Genomic DNA, 18,860 nt, shown 5'->3' with positions numbered 1-18,860 from the left:
TCCTGGCATCTCCAGACAGGACAGAGAAGCACCTTCCTTAAGCCTGGAGGGCCACCGTTTCCTATGTTCCAAGTGACAACCAACAGCTGAGACCACTGAATCTACACTGAGAACACAGTGGCGGGGTAATATGATCTCACTCACCACTTGGGAGGTTAGGCTGGCTCTTGCTTTGTTTGGAGGTGTGGAGGCACCCACACTGGGGGGCAGAAATGAGTGAAAAATCACCTCATCTACCATACTCTATAGCAGGGTTTTGCAAACTTGGGTCTCCAGCTGTTGCTGGACTACAACTCCCATCGTCCTTAGCCACCAGGGCCAGTGGGTCAGGGATGATGGGAATTGTAGTCCAACAACAACTGGCGACACAAGTTTGGGAAACACTTCCTAAGGCAAAATGACATGTCGTAATCTCACACAGACTCTGTGGTTTTCTACATGCACTAAGACACAGGTGTACCCTAGCTGTAAGTAGGCAAAGCTATCGTGGGCTTCTCTTTTGGGTAGCCTAGGAATTCCAATTCTGGAAGGAGCAGCACTTTGATGATTGAGGGATCTTTGGGAGAACCAAGGGATCAAACTAGTTTTAAATAAGCAATGCAGGCGAAGGTAAGAGGAGTGCATATGCACTGTGGGAGACAGAGGTCCGTGCAGCATAGCATTTTAGGAAGAAAGGGGAAACGGGTGTCAAACACTCCCGCCCCTTCGTTCCCTCACACCTCTCAGCTCAGCCCATCCAACATGAGCAGCTCGGAGCAGTTTTCCATCCAAGATACAGAAACACCAATGAGTGACACTACATTTTTAATGTTATGTTATGTTATAAAGGAAATGAAGGAGCCAAGGTAAGGGCTGAGAAGGATGCAGTTCAATAATCAGAAGTGGGGCATATGCAGACAAAGCATCGAACCCACATGCACGTTAGGCTGGAGAGGCACAGGAGAACAAAATCAGAGATCCTTTCCCAACTATTGTCAGTTCATAAGCAACCCACTAAAAAAAGGAATGCGGCAAGTAGGGAGGGAGACAATCTTCCAGCCAAGGGAGGGAAGCACAAGGAGCTACGTCAACAGGAACTCCCTGGCAAAGGACCAAGGAACTAAGAGCTCTGCCTTGCAGCCTCCGCTGCCGTAACCACCGACTCCATGTTCTTCTCAGCGAGAACCAAGCCTCCCTCCACCAACTAGCCTCTTGCTAAGGATTCTTCATTTCCAGTTGCTCTGATCTGCTGCCCCTCATTTCCCTTTGCCAAAGAACTTGTGTTTCCTAGCTTTTGTGGGCTGAGGCACAGGTTTCATTAGCAACCGGAAACAGTAACAAAAATAATAATAAAGATGTCGCCATCAGATTGAGGCTTAGTAGACAAGCCTCAAATGCCACAGAGGGAGGTGCGCATGACATAGAAGCAAAACAGGTACGTCACAAAAAAAGGCAGCGGGAACGGAAGGGAGAATTTAGGAGACTCAACTGCAACACTTCAGAACCCAAAGTGGAAGAGAAAGGCATGGAGGCCTTCAACTTGCTCCTTTCTGTCTCTGCGCATCCCGGGAAGGAAGTAGACCTCAAAAGCGAGCCCTTCCGCATTCTAAGAGATGGCCGTGCCCCAGTGCATTGTGGGAAAGGCACACTGAGCACTGGGGAACTCTGGAAGAACACAGCCGTTCCCAAGCCCTACTTGCCTTTAGAGGTGATGTTTGTTTGACTAATTAAACCCCAGGGAGGAAAAAAACACACATCCCAAAGCCTCTACTCTGCCTCCCTTCCCAGCCCTCACCCTTATCTGGTTAAAGTGCTTGTGTTAAGAAGATGGTGGTGGTGGCAGCAACAACAGGTTTTCAAGGAGAGAGAGACTGCGAGGTGGAGGCCTCCTCAGTAGGCAGGATTTCGATGCTGCTGTCTGGCTGGCTTGGGGAAACACTGTCCGTCAGCTCCATCTCCTGGGCCTGGCTGGGTGACAGCGGCTGCGGGGAGCTGGCTGTGTCAGTGCTGGGAGTTGGAGATTTGCCCTCAGAGAGCCCCAGCAATTCCTGGACATTACGGGGTAAATCCTGGGAGAAAGGGAAAACAGAGATTTTATTTGTTAGGAAAAGTTATCCCCTCTGGCTCACACCCGATTCAAAAGCACACTGCCACAGTGGTGTGGCTCGGTTTCACACAGCTTCAGTGGCATATGAAGGCTGGGACCACGTGCAGACAGAAAACCCCCAAGTTCAATGACTGCCATCTCCAGCTGAAAGGATCAAATACGTAGCAAGAGAAAAGACCTCTGTCTGAGACCTTGGAGAACCACCAGCAAATGTGCCCTTAGAGCCGAATTCATTATTTTAGCTTCCTTTAATAAGATGTACAAAAAAGCAACAACAAAAAACAAACCCTTGAAGTGTGGCACATAAGAAGATTCCTGCGGGATCAAGACCAAATGTCAATCTAATCCAGGGTTCTTTATTGCCCAATGGCCAACCAGATGTTTCTGGCAACCCTCAAGCAGGGCCTGGAGGCAGCAGCCCTCTCCCCTGCAGGGTCGCCCAGCAACTGGTTTTCACACTCCCTCTGAATGTGGAGGCTTCCCTTAGTCATCATGGCTCCTGGCCATGGTTGATAGAACCACTCTACACCAGCCAGTGTGTAGGGTATCATCAGCTCATCCTAGGGGCAGTGAATTCTGTAGATTACGTATGGTATGAAATGCCAAACTGCGTGTGTTTCCTGAGTAGTGTCTTCAGCACCCCAGCTTAAACTTCCAGCATGCAGATAACAGTGGGGAAAGTTAACAGGGGTCCAATACCCAGAGTCTATGTTCCAGTGGCAAACAACATTCTTTGGGTCTCCTCCCAAAACAGGGGAAACCCTCAAAAAACAACATCATAAGGACTGAGAATGCTCATCGGACACAGAATACTGACTTACTACTGGAGGGGTAGGGGAGGGATACCAGGGTGTGTGGCAATGGAGTACCCTGGGAAAGGGTATAGCTGGCTGGCTCCCTAGTCAGCAACACTCCAGGCAGCAAGCATTTTTGTTTGTAAGGAAAGATGACATGCATGGCATGGAGGGCCTACTGTGCTGAGTTTTGGGGCCTCCCATTTGGCAACCCTTATGTTTAAATCTGCTCTCAGTAGCGCTATATTTTGAAGCCACAAGGGGAACCATCTGCATTTCCATTTTGCTTAATGTGTCTCCCTGAGCAAGCGAGATACTTGCTATCTTGTTCACTCGCAGAAGCTTGCTAGCTAGATCATGATTACTTTATGTATCCGTTTTGCTATGAGGTGGCCAAGGGTAAGGATAGAGGACTGTTGGCTTGCCCAGGGTGTGCAGCATTAAGGAATGCTTAGAGGCTCCACGCCTCCTCAGAGGATACCAAGGTACAGAGGTCTTCATTCATGCTGGACTGGGGGGCAGGGGGAGCGCAAGACTCACTGGAGTAGCTGCCAGCTGCCTGTAGATCGCCTCAGCCCGGCATAAGATGTCTTCCACACTCATCTTCATGGTAAGCTCATTGATGTGCTGTGAAAATGCAGACACAGAAATCAAGAAACTCAGAAGGCTAACTAGGAACAACAAAGAGGAGGGGGGAAACACACAAAGAAATGCACCTTTTTTTGAGAGAGAGAGAGAGAGAGAGAGAGAGAGAGAGAAAGAGAGAAGGGCAGGTTGTGGCAAAGGGTTGATTACAGTGGTGCCTCGCAAGACGAAAAGAATCCGTTCCGCGATTCTCTTCGTCTAGCGTTTTTTTCGTCTTGCGAAGCAAGCCCATTGACAGCTTAGCGGATTAGCGCTATTAGCGGTCTAGTGGCTTTTAGCGATCAGCTGTTAAGCGGCTTATCAGCGGAACAGCTGATAAGCCGCTTAGCGGCTTAGGAAAGGGGGGGGAGTGAAAAAAACCCGCGGGAACTCGCAAGATTTTTTCGTCTTGCGAAGCAACCCCATAGGGAAATTCGTTTTGCGAAGCGCCTCCAAAACGGAAAACCCTTTCGTCTAGCGGGTTTTCCGTCTTGCGAGGCGTTCGTCTTGCGGGGCACCACTGTATATATTTCTGGAAAATAGCTTCCAGTTATAATGCTGTAACTGGAAAAATACAAGCGGCATTAGTCAGGAATGTGCTATGCAAAGTGGACTGGGAAAGCCTTACAGAGGAAAGCCAGGTATATAGAAAGGCAAAGGGCCAAGCTCAAGATGTTCCTGGGGAAGACTGAGATCTGTGGGGGGAAAGATAAGCATTGCTCCTTAACCAAACAGATGGATTGTACTATGGCTCATCTGCCATCTAAGCGTTCAGCAGGAACTTTGCAGTGTGGTGCAAAGGCAGAATGGAGCCAGGCCCAAGAAAACGAAGAGCCACGAGTAGGGGAGGAAGTGAGGAAGAATGAATGGGGCCCTTGTTTGTTTTGGCTTTTGAGCCTTCAGAGCAACCCTGACCATACTTTTCAGAAGCAGGTGTAGCGCATAAATCATCTTTTGCTTCTTTAAAGAAAACCACCTATGAATATTGCACGGCTTAATGTACTAGAGCAGGTATGGGGAATCTGCAGTCAACCAGATGTTGCTGAACCACAGCTCCCACTGCCCCTGACCACTGGTCAAGCTGGCTGGTGCTGATGGGAGTGGGAGTCCAGCAGCTACTGGAGGGCCACAGCTTCCCCATCTCTGTCCTAAGCCCACACAAGCCCACACATGGCAAGAGTTAGGCCCCCAAGCTCCACAGTGCTCACCTTCAGGATCTCATTGAAGCCAAAGCCAGAGTTCATGAGTGCCTGCCTCTCTGCATCCAGAATGCCACAAGCCACCAGCAGGTGGAAATTGGGGCAAGGCAGTCCCGTCCACAGCACCTGGGATCAGGGGGACAGACACACGGCATGGACTGAGGAAGCGCGCCATAACCCATTGTCAGGAGTGTTCTGTACCATACTGCCGGGTGTAATCCTCTGCTAATGTCTGGCTCTGCATTAGCCAGAGTGAATCTATTTCTAATGGGACGTGCTGCTTGTAGCTGTTGGTGGGCGACGTCCCCCAGAAGCTGGAAGTCATCCCTGATACGTATTGGCTGGCTAGAAGCCTGGTCATGTTGTGCCCTCGGACTAAGCCCCAGACAAGAACACAGCTCAGGTTAGAGTAAACCAGTTTTAGCAAGATGCTCACGCAGCACTCCTCCCTCAAAGAGAAAGAGGGACAATGAGATTTCTACGTCAGCTCCCTGATACGGCTCTCCTGCAACCAAGTAAGCTGCAGCACTGCCTGCTTCATCTAGGGCAGGAATTAAGTGAAAAACAACATTTTGCTTTCCTTTTTTTGTTTCCTGAACACAACCTTGCATACTTAGTGACTTTTTTTTAAAGCCTAAGTACGTGGTTAAAATAACTAGGCTTGTTCTGATCTGGGGCGAAAGGGGAGGCATGGAACCTTTTTTAGAACTAGGTGGTTAGAAACTGAAAGCTGGAGGAGCTATAAATAACCCGGACCTCTACACCAAAGCAACTATTCCTCATGGCTGTAGCAAGGCTCTGCAGCTAAAGACATCTGATTTGTTTTAGGCTGTATTTACTAGTTCCAGTGGTAAAACTAGTTACTGGATAACCATCTGATCCAGTTTACCAGGTGATCATTGGGGTTTGAGGGGAAGGAAGAGGGCAAAGGTTTTCCCCAAGGAACCCATGGATGACGCAGCTGGGCTCTACAATCTGGACTGTCCAGCCACACACAAGCAACTCACAGGCACTCCCAAATATTCCTTCCAAGTTCTCAATATCATGCACCTATAGTGCTCACCCCTGGCAAGTGGCTGCAGCGCACAGTCCAGGTGGTCCTCCTAGAGATCCTAGGTGATATTTTGGGTGTGCCAAGGAGTACCTCTCAGCTTGCGTGCCACAAGCACTTCACCCCCATGCTCAAAGTGCAGATACAGGATGTGCCAGGCAGTTCTGTTCAGCTAAGCATAGACTGAGGAGACCAAAGGGCTCATGGAAAGCCAACATGCCCACAGAAGTAAACCCACCCAGTGATAACTAAGGGTTGCCTCTTATAGACAGGATCACAAGAAGCTGCCTTACACTGAGACAGACCATTTGTCCATCTACCTCAGTACTGTCTACACTGACTGGCAGAAGCTCTTTCAGGCAGGATTCTCTCCTAGTCTGTAAATTTCTTCCAGTCTTCTTCCACTGTCTCTTTGTCCTGGTTTATTAAGATAAAGACTATCTTAATAAACATTGCAAAATTAATGAAGGCTAAAATGATATGGGTTTAAAAATTAGTGGTTTGCAGGGGAATTGATTTAAGGAAAAAGAATAGATTTAATAAAAACTATGGGAAATGTGGGAATGGATTTGCTGATAAGATAAATGAGATTAGAATACAGAAGGAGGAGGTGTGAGGAGGTCGGTGAAATTAGGATTAGAAATTATGGTTTGAATTTATACTTGTTTTTGTTTTGTTTTGTTTTGTTTTGTTTTGTTTGTTTGTTTATGTTTTTATTGTCTTTTGTGTTTATATGTGTTATTTAAAACTTTAATAAATATCTTTTTTCTTTTTTTTTAAAAAAAAGGATTCTCTCCTAGTCTGACCTGGAGATTGAAGCTGGGACCTCCTGTATGCAGAGCAGATGTTCTACCACTGAGCTATGGCCCTTCCCTGTATATATAGCCCAGCAGCTAGGGGATTGTGGTCAGGAGAAGTAAGAAAGATGCTGGCATCCCTGTGGAGCACTATGAGGATGCAGCCCTCAAGTGGCTTGTGGAAACATTTGGCTGGAAGGCTTAGAATGCAGTTACTTTGCTGAAGCTTAATACATCCAGGCCTGGCCAGAACTTAGATGTAGACCACCTAGGAACAGTATATGACTGGGAAGGGGGAACCTGTGTCCCTCCAGATGTTCACAGACTACAGAGGAGGTTTTCAACCTTTTTGAGGCCCTGACTCCCTTGACCAACTACATCCTTTCTGCGGCACCCCTGTGGGGCTCAGGAGCCGTTATGCCACCCCTTGCCTGCAGAGCCGACAGCCTTTCACCTTTTTTCAAACACCCTCCCTTGTGGAGTGCGGCCTCAGCCTCCTCTCCTTAGGAGCCCTCTGGGCAGCCACAGCTGCTGCCCCTGGTCTCTGAGCTGCCCCCCCCCACAAAGAGAGGTACCTCCTCACACTGCCCCACAGGAACCTGGGAAGCACCCCCTGGCCAGCCCCAGAAGCACCATTTGCCTGGGGAGCTTGTAGCCAGGGCTACTGCAACGAACAGATGTGCAAGCCTTTGGGAGGCAGACACAAGAGGGCATCAGAGGAGGGAGGGAAGGAAAAAGGGACAGAGGCCAGTGTTGCCTGCAGCACCCCTGACCGTCATTCGCAGCACCCCAAGTTGCCACGGCACACTTGTTGAAAACCACTGGACAACAGCTATAATGCCTTGCCATTAGCCAAACTGGCTGAAGCTGCGTTCTTCAGAAAACATCCCTCCCTGCTGCCTTCTCTACTTTCAAGCCCCAACACTGCAAACCAGAAGTCTGTTTATTCTCTCTCCTGTTCCCATTTTTCTTGCCTTTCCAATGCTGAAATCCCATCATGACAATGTAACTGTGATGTTTTCCCCAGCCAGAGATCCTCTCCCCACATAAAACAAACAAAAACAAACCCGTTTCTCTTAATTCAGTCTCACCTCCCATAGCTGAAGAATTTCAGAGAAGGCAAATTCCCTCTTGAACCAGATCAAGATCCATCGGAAGCAGAAGCAGAAGGTGCCAGATTCCTTAGAGTCTGAGAGAAATAGCCAAGAAGGGCAGGAGGAGTCAGTAACAAATTGTTTTATACAATCAAGAATTCCAAAGATTAAGAAACGCCTCACTTGCTTCGGTCTTTGCTTCCTTTAAGCTTTTGAAGGAATTAGCCAGAGACTAAATGAAAGAGCCCCAAAATAATTAACTGATCCCCTACCTACACCCTTTTATTGAAACCAGTCAAAATGAGACACAACTGTGGCAAGCTTTTGAGTTATCCAGAACTCTTCATCAGGGAAGATGTTATACAAAGCTGGGGAAGTGAAGAAAAATAAAAAGCAAAGAAAGTGGTGATTTTGTAGCCAAGAGCTCAGTTTGTGGACCTGAATAACTAGGAGCTCCAAATTCACCTACTATATTTCATTATTAAAAACAAGCACCCACAATAGGAGACCTGTCCTTTCCACACAACATATGTTAAAACCACCCAGATTTCAGCAGTCCCAGAACTAGACGCACAAGTACCTAGGAAGTCACAGAGTGGGGGGTCCAGCACCCTGAGGAGCAAATTGAGCTGAGACAGCTGTCGCTTCATGGACTCCTGGCTTTCTTCAAAATTGCGGTGCTGTGGGCAGAAAGTGAGAGTACATGGACAAGTTTATGGAAAGAAGGTGACATTTGGAACAGCTGCAAGGCCCTTTCTGAGCTCTCCCAGGCCATGTACTCACCACCAGCTCCATAAAACCACAGAAACACCAGAAGGCATCCACTTCATTCTGGGTGACGTAGAGAATGGGGGACAGGAGGTCACTCATGCCTTGGACGTAGCCTGTGCAAGGAAGCAAAAGACATGAAGCCACTGGGTTTTACAACTGAACCTGCAGGCCCACCAAGTTATTTTCTCTTTCTACTAGAGTGTTGCAGCATGACGGGATGAGAGATAAAATTACGGGACTGGTGAGGGTTCAGAGCGCTAAGAGGACCCATAAAAGACTAGCTGGAGAAGTCTGCAGGGCTGTCTGCATTGTGCATACTTCTCAGCATGGAATTCAGTATCCTAAGTATTTCAGTTTTCATTTTCATGGGGGGGGGGGGAATGAATACTAGAGTCAAGTTTCTAGTCCACGTGGCTGTGTGAAGCTTGAAAACAGGTGATGGGTTTATTTTAGCACAGAATACACACAGCAGTACTTGGGCCCAAGATCAAGAACAGGCAACTGTCGGGGTAGCCTAGACCATTAAGGGAACCATCCACAAAAGGCACTCTTACTGCAGACTAGCCTCCCCCAATCTGGTGATCTACAGATGCTTTGGACTACAACTTCCATCAGCATAGCATGGCAGCGCCAGCTGGGGTTGATGGGAGTTGTGGTCCAAAATCTCTGGATTTGACTAGTGAGGGGTAGAAGGGAGCATAGTGGCATCTGAAACAGTACAAGTCCCTTGGGACACCATGGGAGATTCTGGAATGCATTCTGCTGCCACTTAGCATGACCGGATCAGAGATGGTACATACCACCTCCAACCTAGCAAAAGGCTGCAACAGTCTTCCCTGTGCTGGTGCCCTCCAGAGATTTTGGATTCCAACTCTCCCCCTCCCCCACAGTAGTTAAGGGGCCCTCCTAGGCCAAGCAACCAAAAACTCCCAAACCTGAGCTGGTTCTACAATGGCGCACTGCTGGCGTTCCCTCCCCACATCCAGACTCACCCAGGTCAAAGTTGTACATGCAGTACGTCATCAGCACATCATTCAGGAGCACTAGGCCAGGGTTCTCGCTGCCCTCATAGAATTTGTTGTTCCTATCCGTGCGGCTCACGTCTCTTTCTGCAAAGGCAGACATACACCCCCCAGGAATTATCCATAAAACTCGTTTATTGCCTTTCTGCCAAAGGCCACTCAAAGTGATGACGAATACAGGACAGTAATGAGGCAAATGAGTGAGAGATAGTAGCAACACACTGCTGAGAGGAGCTGCAGAAGCACAACCACAGGAAAAGCTCCAGGGGCTCCCAGCTCAGTGGCAGAGCAAAGACTTTTTATGCAGAAAGCTCCAAGCTAAAGTCATGGTACTTCCCCTTAAAGGGGGGGGGGTTTGCACACTTATGCCATGTTTTGAAAGTAAGACAGCTTGGCTGTCCTAACACCTTTATGGAAGTCTATGGAATGGTCACATTTGGAAAACTATGTGCAATTCTGCTAGGCCTGCCCCCACCCCAATGTGGTGGTTGATGCCTCATGGGGCAGAAGGCGGGGAGACCAACAGCAGGTGGAATCAGAGCCAATGAGAGCCAACTAATTCTGGGAAGACAGGAAGGTGCTTTATGCAGGGTCAGTCCACAGGTGCAGCTACCTACAGTGACTAGCAGCAGCCCTCCGTGGCTTCAGACCAAATTCTCTTCCAGCCCCATCTGGAGACACTGGGGATTGAACCTGGGACCTTCTGCATGCAAAACAGAGGCTCTGACTATTGTGCTACGACCTTTGCCCAGTCTAGTTTTGTCCCCATCCAGGGTGCTAGCTAAGGGCAGAATGAGTTTGGCAGGGCAGTGCTCCATTTGCCCTAAAGGAACAGCCTCCATTGCTAGTCCCGTCCTTTAAAAATATCTATTTTAGAGAAGGAAAAGGTGCAAAAAGCCAAGCAGCCAAAAAATAAAGGCACTCTAAGAGATGAGGCAAAAGTGTTTAGATCCATTTAGTTTAGAAAGAGATGATTGGGGCAAAACAGAAGTTTATACCACACTGGAAGAGTGGCAGATGCAGCTGATGGACTATATGCAATTGGCCGAGATGACTGGCAGAATCCGAGACCTGGGAGAAGAGAGGGTTGAAGAAGACTGGAAGAAATTTAAGATTTATCTACAAAAATATTGTAATTTGGTTGAATGTTAAGAAGGATGCTAGATCATAAATAACTGTCCACCACTGAATTAGATTTGAATTTGACGATAAGTGAGATTAAGGAAAATATAAATTTTTTGGAGAACTGCTAGATTTTATTTAAATGAGCGGAAATAAGGTTCTAAACAAGATGATAATTTGCTTGAAAAAAATTTATAACGATGTAAGTGGGAGCGGGAGACGTGAGGGAGTCCAAAGAAGTGATGAAACTATGTTATGATATAAGTAATGTTGTTCATTATTTATGTATTCTATTCAAAAACTTTAATAAATATTTATTAAAAAAAAACCCAGAAGTTTATAAAGTTATGAATTCTGTGGGGAGAGAGAGAAAAAGAGCGAGATTCTCCCCCTCCTCCCACAATCCTGGAATGCGAATGTCACTTAAATTGATTGGCAATCGATGCAGGATGGATAAAAGAAAATGGCTCTTCACACAATGCATAATTCATCCATGAATTATACTGCCACGAGATGTGGTGCTGGCTGCTGGCTTAGATGGCATTGAAAGGAAGATAGATTCATAGAGCACGGGTTTTAATGCTCTCATTTATCAGCTAATAGCCACAACTGCTAAAGAGAACATCCATCCTCAGAAGCAGTATATCCCCCTCTTGAATTCCTGTTGCTAGAGAGAACTATTGCCTTCGCTTCCTGCTTGTGGGCTCTCTTAATGCATCTATCTGGCCGGCCACTGCTGGAAACAGGGTGACAAAAAACTAGGTAGCCCTTTGGACTGATCCAGCAGGCCTCTTGCATATAGACCACTTGTTACCACAGAGTGTTTTTATGATCGCCAACCTCTTGCTGTGTGCACACAAGGCTGTGCTGTCAGGCAGGGGAAAGAGGACGAAAAACAAAAATGAAGCAAGGATATCTCTTGTGACAAAGAGGGGTGTTGAACTCCTAACAAATGAGGAACAATAGCCAGAACTTATACTGACCAATCAGGCTGCGGTAGCCACGTAGCAAGGAGTTCCGCTGTTCCTGTTCCTCGCTGACCGATTTCCACTGTAGTTTCATGCGGAAGTACTCATCCCTGTGGACACACGTGGGAAGGAAGTTGTTAAGAGAGTTCAGAGGCTTAAATGCTGACTGATCACCTCCTTCCAAACCCCAGTTCCAGTACTCCTTTGGCTTCCCCATAACCCTGACCCAGACTTACGTTTTCCGCCTCACTTGTGCCTTGTTTTCTTCACTGGTGTTGTCCCATGAGTAATAGCCCAAAAGGCATTTCCAGGCTTCTTTGCGTGATGACAGGTTGAGACCCTGGAAGAGGAGCATGCGGGGGGGGGGGGAGAGAAGGTGAATTAGGCCAAGTGTCAAAGAACGACACTAAGATGTTGGGAAGGAAACCAACACGGCCCCACGCTGCATTTATCCCTGGCCTGACAAGCAGCCACTCGTGCTTCTGCACAGACCCCCAATTCCCCCTGCAACCAAGGGCCTCTCGCCCTCTCCTCCCCACAGGCCTCACCCCAGCAAAGATCCTTCTGCGCAAGGCAACGGGGTCCCTCACACGCCCATCTGGGTCCAAGTGCTGCTCCCATTCCTGCTCCGAGACAGGAGCCTCCCGCTGGACAGACGGACGCTCTCCTAGCCGTGCCTGCTGCCGGGGCAGAAAAGAGGAAGGAACTTAAAAAGAAGTGTCAAGGAAGGACACCTCCCAAGGGGTATGGAGACAATAAAGGGGTGACTAGTGAGGGAGAGGGGACCTCTCTTTTATGTTGACGCATGCCTGCTGAAAAATCCCTGCAAGGATTGGAATAAACTTTCTAGGGTGCCTGTCTACGTTTGGGTCTAGACCAGTGGTTCCTAAATGGTGGGATCCACGGAACCCAGGGAGTCTGCAAAACCTACCCAGGGGGTCCATGGCACATAATAAAACAACTACCATAACACAACAAAAACTACCACAGAGAGATCAGAATTTTCAAAAGTGGGGGTCCATGGCTTGGCTTTTGAAAAGCAGGGTGTCCACAGCACTTAGCTAATTGGGAAGAACTGGTCTAGAAGACAAGCAGAAAGCATTTCAGATTGGTGCATGCTGTGGAGGAAGATCAGCAACAGTGGAAAGTTTACTTTTACAAGTTTGCCCACTCTTACTGATCCTCTTGCCTTAGATTCCCCGATAAGCTTCTGCAGAACGTGAGGGTTCCAAGAACACATGGGTTGATATCAGAGCATTTTTGAAGCCACAGTCTTGGTTCTCTAGCCCTCAGGAATTACCTTGTCAGTCACATGTATATTCATGGAAGCTCAAGGCCCTGGATTCTGCTGCAAGGAAGAATGAGGTCAACAGAGGCCTCGCTCCACGCACAAACCATTTAGACGAGGCTAACTGCTTCAACCACCAAGCCTGCCTTGTAATGTTGTAGTGTGATGGTGGTGGGTTTGGGGTGAGCATGATGCAAATCTCCTTAGGCCTCTGTGTGAATGGATTGCTTGGTCCTTGCTCAATGGAAAGGGCTTTCTTGCACAGGGACTCATGTCCACCCTTCCATCTCTCTGGCATTCACCCCCATTTCCTTGCTCACACTTCCCCCACAACCACCAAATAGTCACCTCTGGTGCAATCATAAGCAAGTAGGTGTGAGCGGGTGGCTGGGAGTAAAAGAAGATGGCCAAAGATTATCTCAGCCTACAGAGAAGCACACACAAACACTGGGTGCCATTCCTCTCCCCCTCCACCGCCCCACAGTGGAGCTACCTGTTCCAACACTCACACAGGTGATAACTTCAAAGCCTGTCTCATCCTCAACATTGGCAGCAGCTGGGTCGCCATGGGAATGCTGGATGACGCCGTCCTCATGGTGCAGAGCCCCACGGAAGAAGTTGGTGACTTTGGAGAAGCCACCGAACGTGGCAGCATAAGGATCTTGCAGGAACCGCTAGGGAAAGAGAAGGTGGCTTAAAAAAGAAGAAGCCACATGTCACCTTTGGCTGGCTGCTCAATTCTAGCCTTGCTGAATTAAGATTCAATTTGGGTTTCACAGCTCTGCATCAATAATCAATATTCCAGATACAAAACACACACCAACTTTTTACCATCACTGCCTTTCTGTATATGTATGTATGTATGTATGTATGTATGTATGTATGTATGTATATATATATATTAAAAAAAAACCAAACTTAAAACCATGGAGAGACCTGGTCTGCATAGAGACATTGGATTCTTATCTCATTATACATGATAAAGCTATTTTTAGCCATCTCACCCCTTGCTTTTTCCTGTAAGACCAATTGCAGTCGTTAACAGTCATCAACAGGTTTGCCACACCTATCAGCCAATCACCCACTCCCACCACCCTTCTGAATAATACCCCTCCCCACCCTCTCACTATATAGAAGGGTCTGGTGACTTCTGTTTCAGTGTATCTAAAGAAGTGTGCATGCACACTAAAGCTCATACTTACATAACAAACTTAATTGGTCTCTAAGGTGCTACTGGAAGGAATTTTTTTATATTGTTTCAACTACGGCAGACCAACAAGGCTACCTACCTGTAACTTGTACTAATATAATTCATTCAAGGAAACCCAGGAGCCCATGTTCCCATAACTCCCTGCTCTAACCAGTGTCAGCACCTACAACAGACAAGTCTCCCTGTTTATAGCTTTTGTCCCTTCCCACATAATCCCACTGCCACAAGTCTTTAGATTTCTCCCACAGAACCAAGCCACACAAACACAGCCTCTCTGCATTCTAATCCTCTAGAACAGTGGTTCCCAATTAGTGGTCTGCGGACCCCCGACCAGGAGGTCCATGGCACATATCCATCCTGTTTTGGGGAGTCGTGCTCTCATGCGGGTCACATGACTCATGCAGGAGCATGGCCTGGAAGACATGCGTCTCCGTTTTTTGCACTGGGACATGTTGGAGGGTATGGTGGCGCCATTCACATAACAAAACTACCACAGAGATATCAACATTTTCAGAAGTAGGGGGTTCCATGACTTGGCTTTTCAAAAACAGTCTGCAGTACTTTGCTAATTGGGAACCACTGAACTAGAACTTAAGTCACAGTTGCAGGGCATTTTGGAGAAGGGCCTCACCGACACAAGGTTGGAAGAGCTGTCATCAAAGAGTTGAAGCTCATCGAAGGAGTGGGAGAGGGCGTACGAATCATGTGTGTAAACCAAGTAGAGGCGGGAATCTTTGGGGGAGCTGCAAGGTGAGAAGAGAAACCAGAGTGAGTTTATTGCCTCCCAGAAACTGTTAGGTTATCTGAAGGACCACTGGCAACTGGACAAGCTGCAAAATTAGCGAAATCAGAGGCCCTCCTTTCAGGTCCATGAGTGAATGAGCACCATGGGCAGGGCCTTTTCAGTGTTGGCTCTGCACCTATCACATCCCCTTCCTAAGGATGGCCTCATCATTGTTGCTTTTAAAAAGCAATTGTGAAAACATTTTATGCCAGTCTGAGTCCAACTAATTTACTGTGATGGTGTTTTTAGTTCAGAACTGAATATTGTATATATTATTTTTCTTATTTATTTTGCAGTGCTGGGGAAAGTGCTTCCTACATCCAAGTTCGTGCAAACTGACTGCCTCAATCCTCAGTAATGCAGCCCAGAAGTCGAAGGCTAGTCGGGCAGCGCCTTCCACATCTGACTTAAGAGCTTTCTCTTTACTTCCTCCGCTTTATCTTTTGAACAAATAAGGTACCCGGCACCACCCTCACTCACGTGGCTAAGATAACGTATTTGCAGAGGGCCTTGAGCAGGGCTTTGGTGCCTCCACGGTGGAAATGCAGGGCTTGAATGGAGATGCCATCTTTGGTGATGAAGATGAGGTATGACCAGCCCAAACCTGGCTTGCTCTTGCGGATGGATTTCAGCTCAGACAAGCTGAGGGAGAAGGCCCACTGACCACGTGGGACCGGAGATTTGGGCCCGGAAGCTGCTGGAGAGGGGAAAGCCAAGCACAAATATAAAAGGAATGATGTCAAGAGAACCAGAAAAGAATATACCACATTTGCCGGCTACCTCTTCTCCCCTACCTCCATCCTGTATCCCTTGTTGCATCTTTACCAGCAATCCCTGTATTATGCCACTTAAGTATACCAAGGGGCAAACATCCCTGTCCTCTTTTTGATTACCATTTGTTTCCTCTTGAGCCCGAGCCCGGGTCCCCACTGTACTGATCACAGCCCAGTCCGGTTCATACCCCGGATCAAAGATTTCTTCTTCGGTCTGGCAGCCCACTGGGTCCTGGAAAATGGAAAGAGAGATCAGGGCTTTCAGAAGCTACCCAATTCCTTATTTTTCATCATGATCTTCAAGGAGGTGCTCACACAAATGAAGAATTCAATGGAATACACGCTGAACTCTTGGTCTCACTGAGAGGAATTTGAGTGTGGAAGGTGTGGAAGAACAGACTCCTCTTTAAACAGAAGTACATTCCTGTCTTTATGAACATTAACAGACCTGAAATTGCCCTGCTCCCTTTCTGCATCACAATGGAGGGGCTACTTCCTAGGATGAGAAATAAAGGAGAACTCACAGGATTCGCTAAACACAGTCCTCCTTGTTAGGGGAAAAAAATAATGCACTGTTATATGTAAAGAGAATGGGAAACAGTATAGAAGATCATTCCGCATCCTGAATAAAACCATAAATGAGCATCTAAAGATATAAGCGCTTCCCTAGGGTGTTCCTGTCTTAAAACATAAGAATCAGTAATACTTTGCAAATAGAAAGTCTCAGTCCCTGGCATTTCCAATTAAAGAGATCTAGTGCAGGAGGACTGAGAAAGATCTCCGTCTGATGCTTTGGAGAGCCACCGCCAATTGTAGTGGGCAGCCCTGAGCCAGTTGTTTGACTCAATATAAAGCAGTTTCAAATGTCCAACATTTCTGCTGGTTTAACTATACCACAGGATACTTTTTCTGTGCTACCATTTCCAGGACTGGCTCTGATCAACAGAGGAGGAAAAGATGGCATCCTTTCTAGAAAATAGAACAGCAGGGAACTGGCATATCCTCATCACTTCATTCTCCATGATCCTCCTAGAGAGGGGGTGGGGTGGAGAAAGCAGGGAATAGACCCCTGTGTGGAAATCATAAAGTAGTAAAGGCACATTCCTGAATAACATTTGCAGCTTTGTGTCTTGGTTAATGGGAATGAAGCCCAGAACAGCTATCTAACTACACCAACTCAAATGGTGGGGAAGTCCCAGCAGCTGCTCCACAGTCCTACAGCTCTTTCCCCCAGAAACCGATTTTAAAATCTACCATTTTTGAGAGGCTATGGCAATGCGATATGAAAAGAACAAGGAAACTAAAGCACCAGTTCCCAATACAGGCAAAACTTTTTAATGAATCACTAGTCTAAATAATGTTTTATTTAGACGATGTTTCATTACTTAAGTTATTAGAACACAATGTGATGAAGATTTAATATACCAGTAGAAGTTTATACCAGCAAGAAAGAGGGCCTCACCTTCTTGGTATATGTGATCTGAGCAGCATCTGATGACTCTTCTATGGGTGTCCATTGTAGCAAAGTATCCGAGCCCTGAATAAAAGGAGAAAGACAGTCTCATGAGAGAGTCATAAAAAAGATATCCATAACTGTGTACACACACTTTACTAAAATAATCCAGATGCTGTAACAAGGCAATCTGAATTTGATCACCTAGATGATATAAATTTAAGGAAAGTCAAATAGCATTACTGATTCTCCAAGCCTCAGGGAAGAATAAGAAACTATGTTAAGCACTAAGGATTGCCACCTCTGTATACCTCTTCCTTCTCCTACGAAAGTGACTCATCCCCAATTAGTGGAAAATCTGTTCAAGCCTACACCCACTCTGTATTCCAAGATGTCACCAGGTACTGCCTACACCTTTTCACAATGTCACCAGGCACAGCTTACAGTTTTTCAAGCCTACTTCTGAAATCACGAGCGCTAGGAACAGTCTTTAAAATCAAAGCCCGCTGTACTCAGAATGCTGAAATCTATACCGACCAAATTCTACCACCCCACACCACATGTACTGACCTTTTTCCTATCTTGGGTGCAAAAACCCTTCCCTCATCCCTTTTTCAACCCCAACCTGTATCCCACCTCAACCAACCTTCTCGATTATGCGGATAACCCCCGGAATCAGGGAGTCCTGGTCTGGATGACGCTTTGCGCTGGTGTGTAAATAGACACCATCCTTCTCAAATGCAACCTGAAGGAGGACAGGAAAAAAACAGGAGGTCAGCAAAGGAAGCAGGTTCACTGGCATCCCCACCCACCTCTGTAGAATGCAGCTGGGGAAGGGAAGCCCTGCCTCAAACTAAGGCTGCTGGAACATACTTTATGGCCCCCTCAATAACACTAAAGTAAGAGGAAGGGCGAATTTATGAAGACAGTGCAAGGGCCTTTTAGGAACTTCCACCCAGGAAGGGGGTCAGATTCCGCTTCGCCCCACTAACTTATCCAGCTGAGGGGACGAGAGAGCCTGTTCTACCAACCTCCCACTGCGCTCAAGAGGAGGAAAGAGACCCTCCCGCTCCGCTCCTGGGGGACAAATGTGAGCTCTCCGAGAGAGGGGAAACCCAACCCTCCCCCCAAGCCTCCCCTTCTCCGAGGAGCCTGGCCCGCCCTGCCCCACTGCGGGGAAGGCCTCCCTCACCCTGCAGCCCCCTAACTCCATTCTCCCTGACAGCCACTTCCGGAAAAACAAAGCATCATTTCCTGCTCCATTTGCTCCACCCTCTTCGTTAGGCCGCTTCCCACCCACCCCGGCCGCCATCCTTGTTTCTGGCAGAAAGCGCCTCAGCAAGGAACGCTTACGGGCGCCACGTCCGCGGACGCTTCTGCCGCCATCTTGGTAGAGGGCAAGGTCGCCGAGAGCCGCGGCTTTGAGATCTTTCCCCTCTGTGGGCAAAGTGCACCAATCGGATTATACCACGAACACTGACGGGAAGGAAAGCTCATGCCTTCAGGCGGGCCAAATGGAAATGTGCTTTTATGTTTAAATGCGGGGTGTGAACACTTTAGAACCGAACCGCAATCAGAAAAAACAATTAACGCCACAGCGTATGAAAGACAAGCAGGGAGGGAGGAGAGGAAAGTGGACGCACCCGCCATCTTTATATAGGGCAAAGGACTACAGCGGGAGGGGCAACCGCTTCCTACCGTCGCCTTTATCGAGGAGGCGAAGGCCATTTACGCTAGAGATAGGAAAAGGGTAGAGCGACGCACACTGTTGGCGATGGTTCACCCACTTCCGGGCCAAACCGGAAGTGCTCCGTGAACGGAATC

At 47.6% G+C, this 18,860-nt stretch overlaps 1 protein-coding gene across 3 annotated transcripts; it reads right to left on the bottom strand.

The window, feature by feature from the left end:
• Positions 1-787: 787 nt before the first annotated feature.
• Positions 788-18,701, bottom strand: TBC1D17 (TBC1 domain family member 17). Of its 3 annotated transcripts, none has more exons than XM_081837532.1 (18): positions 18,680-18,701; positions 18,229-18,473; positions 17,683-17,781; positions 17,046-17,120; positions 15,704-15,815; positions 15,291-15,507; positions 14,658-14,769; positions 13,326-13,490; positions 12,077-12,208; positions 11,765-11,868; positions 11,544-11,638; positions 9,409-9,525; positions 8,429-8,529; positions 8,226-8,325; positions 7,643-7,740; positions 4,713-4,829; positions 3,421-3,507; positions 788-2,048 (listed from the first exon to the last, which is right to left on the bottom strand). In XM_081837532.1, exons 1-18 carry the CDS (start codon positions 18,684-18,686, stop codon positions 1,836-1,838), a joined length of 2,196 nt encoding a protein of 731 aa, XP_081693658.1. In that variant the 5' UTR covers positions 18,687-18,701; the 3' UTR covers positions 788-1,835. The 3 variants fall into 3 exon arrangements, with proteins under 3 accessions (XP_081693658.1, XP_081693659.1, XP_081693660.1); XM_081837533.1 differs by having other exon boundaries at positions 12,077-12,205; XM_081837534.1 differs by having other exon boundaries at positions 15,291-15,504.
• Between the last annotated feature and the right edge of the window lie 159 nt (positions 18,702-18,860).

This window comes from Podarcis erhardii (genome assembly GCF_964252035.2).
Source record: "Podarcis erhardii genome assembly, chromosome: 13".
Taxonomy (NCBI): domain Eukaryota; kingdom Metazoa; phylum Chordata; class Lepidosauria; order Squamata; family Lacertidae; genus Podarcis; species Podarcis erhardii.
Note: the sequence above shows the minus strand (reverse complement) of the source record. Positions and strands in the feature narration are given on the sequence as shown.

What these genes read in the sequence shown, in the direction of transcription:
- TBC1D17 (XM_081837532.1), bottom strand. An exon ending in GGCTCAAGAGGAAACAAATG is followed by an intron (nt 15,508 to 15,703) that starts GTAATCAAAAAG and finishes TCCCCTCTCCAG; the next exon opens with CAGCTTCCGGGCCCAAATCT. An exon ending in GCACAAGTGAGGCGGAAAAC is followed by an intron (nt 11,639 to 11,764) that starts GTAAGTCTGGGT and finishes GTGTGTCCACAG; the next exon opens with GGATGAGTACTTCCGCATGA.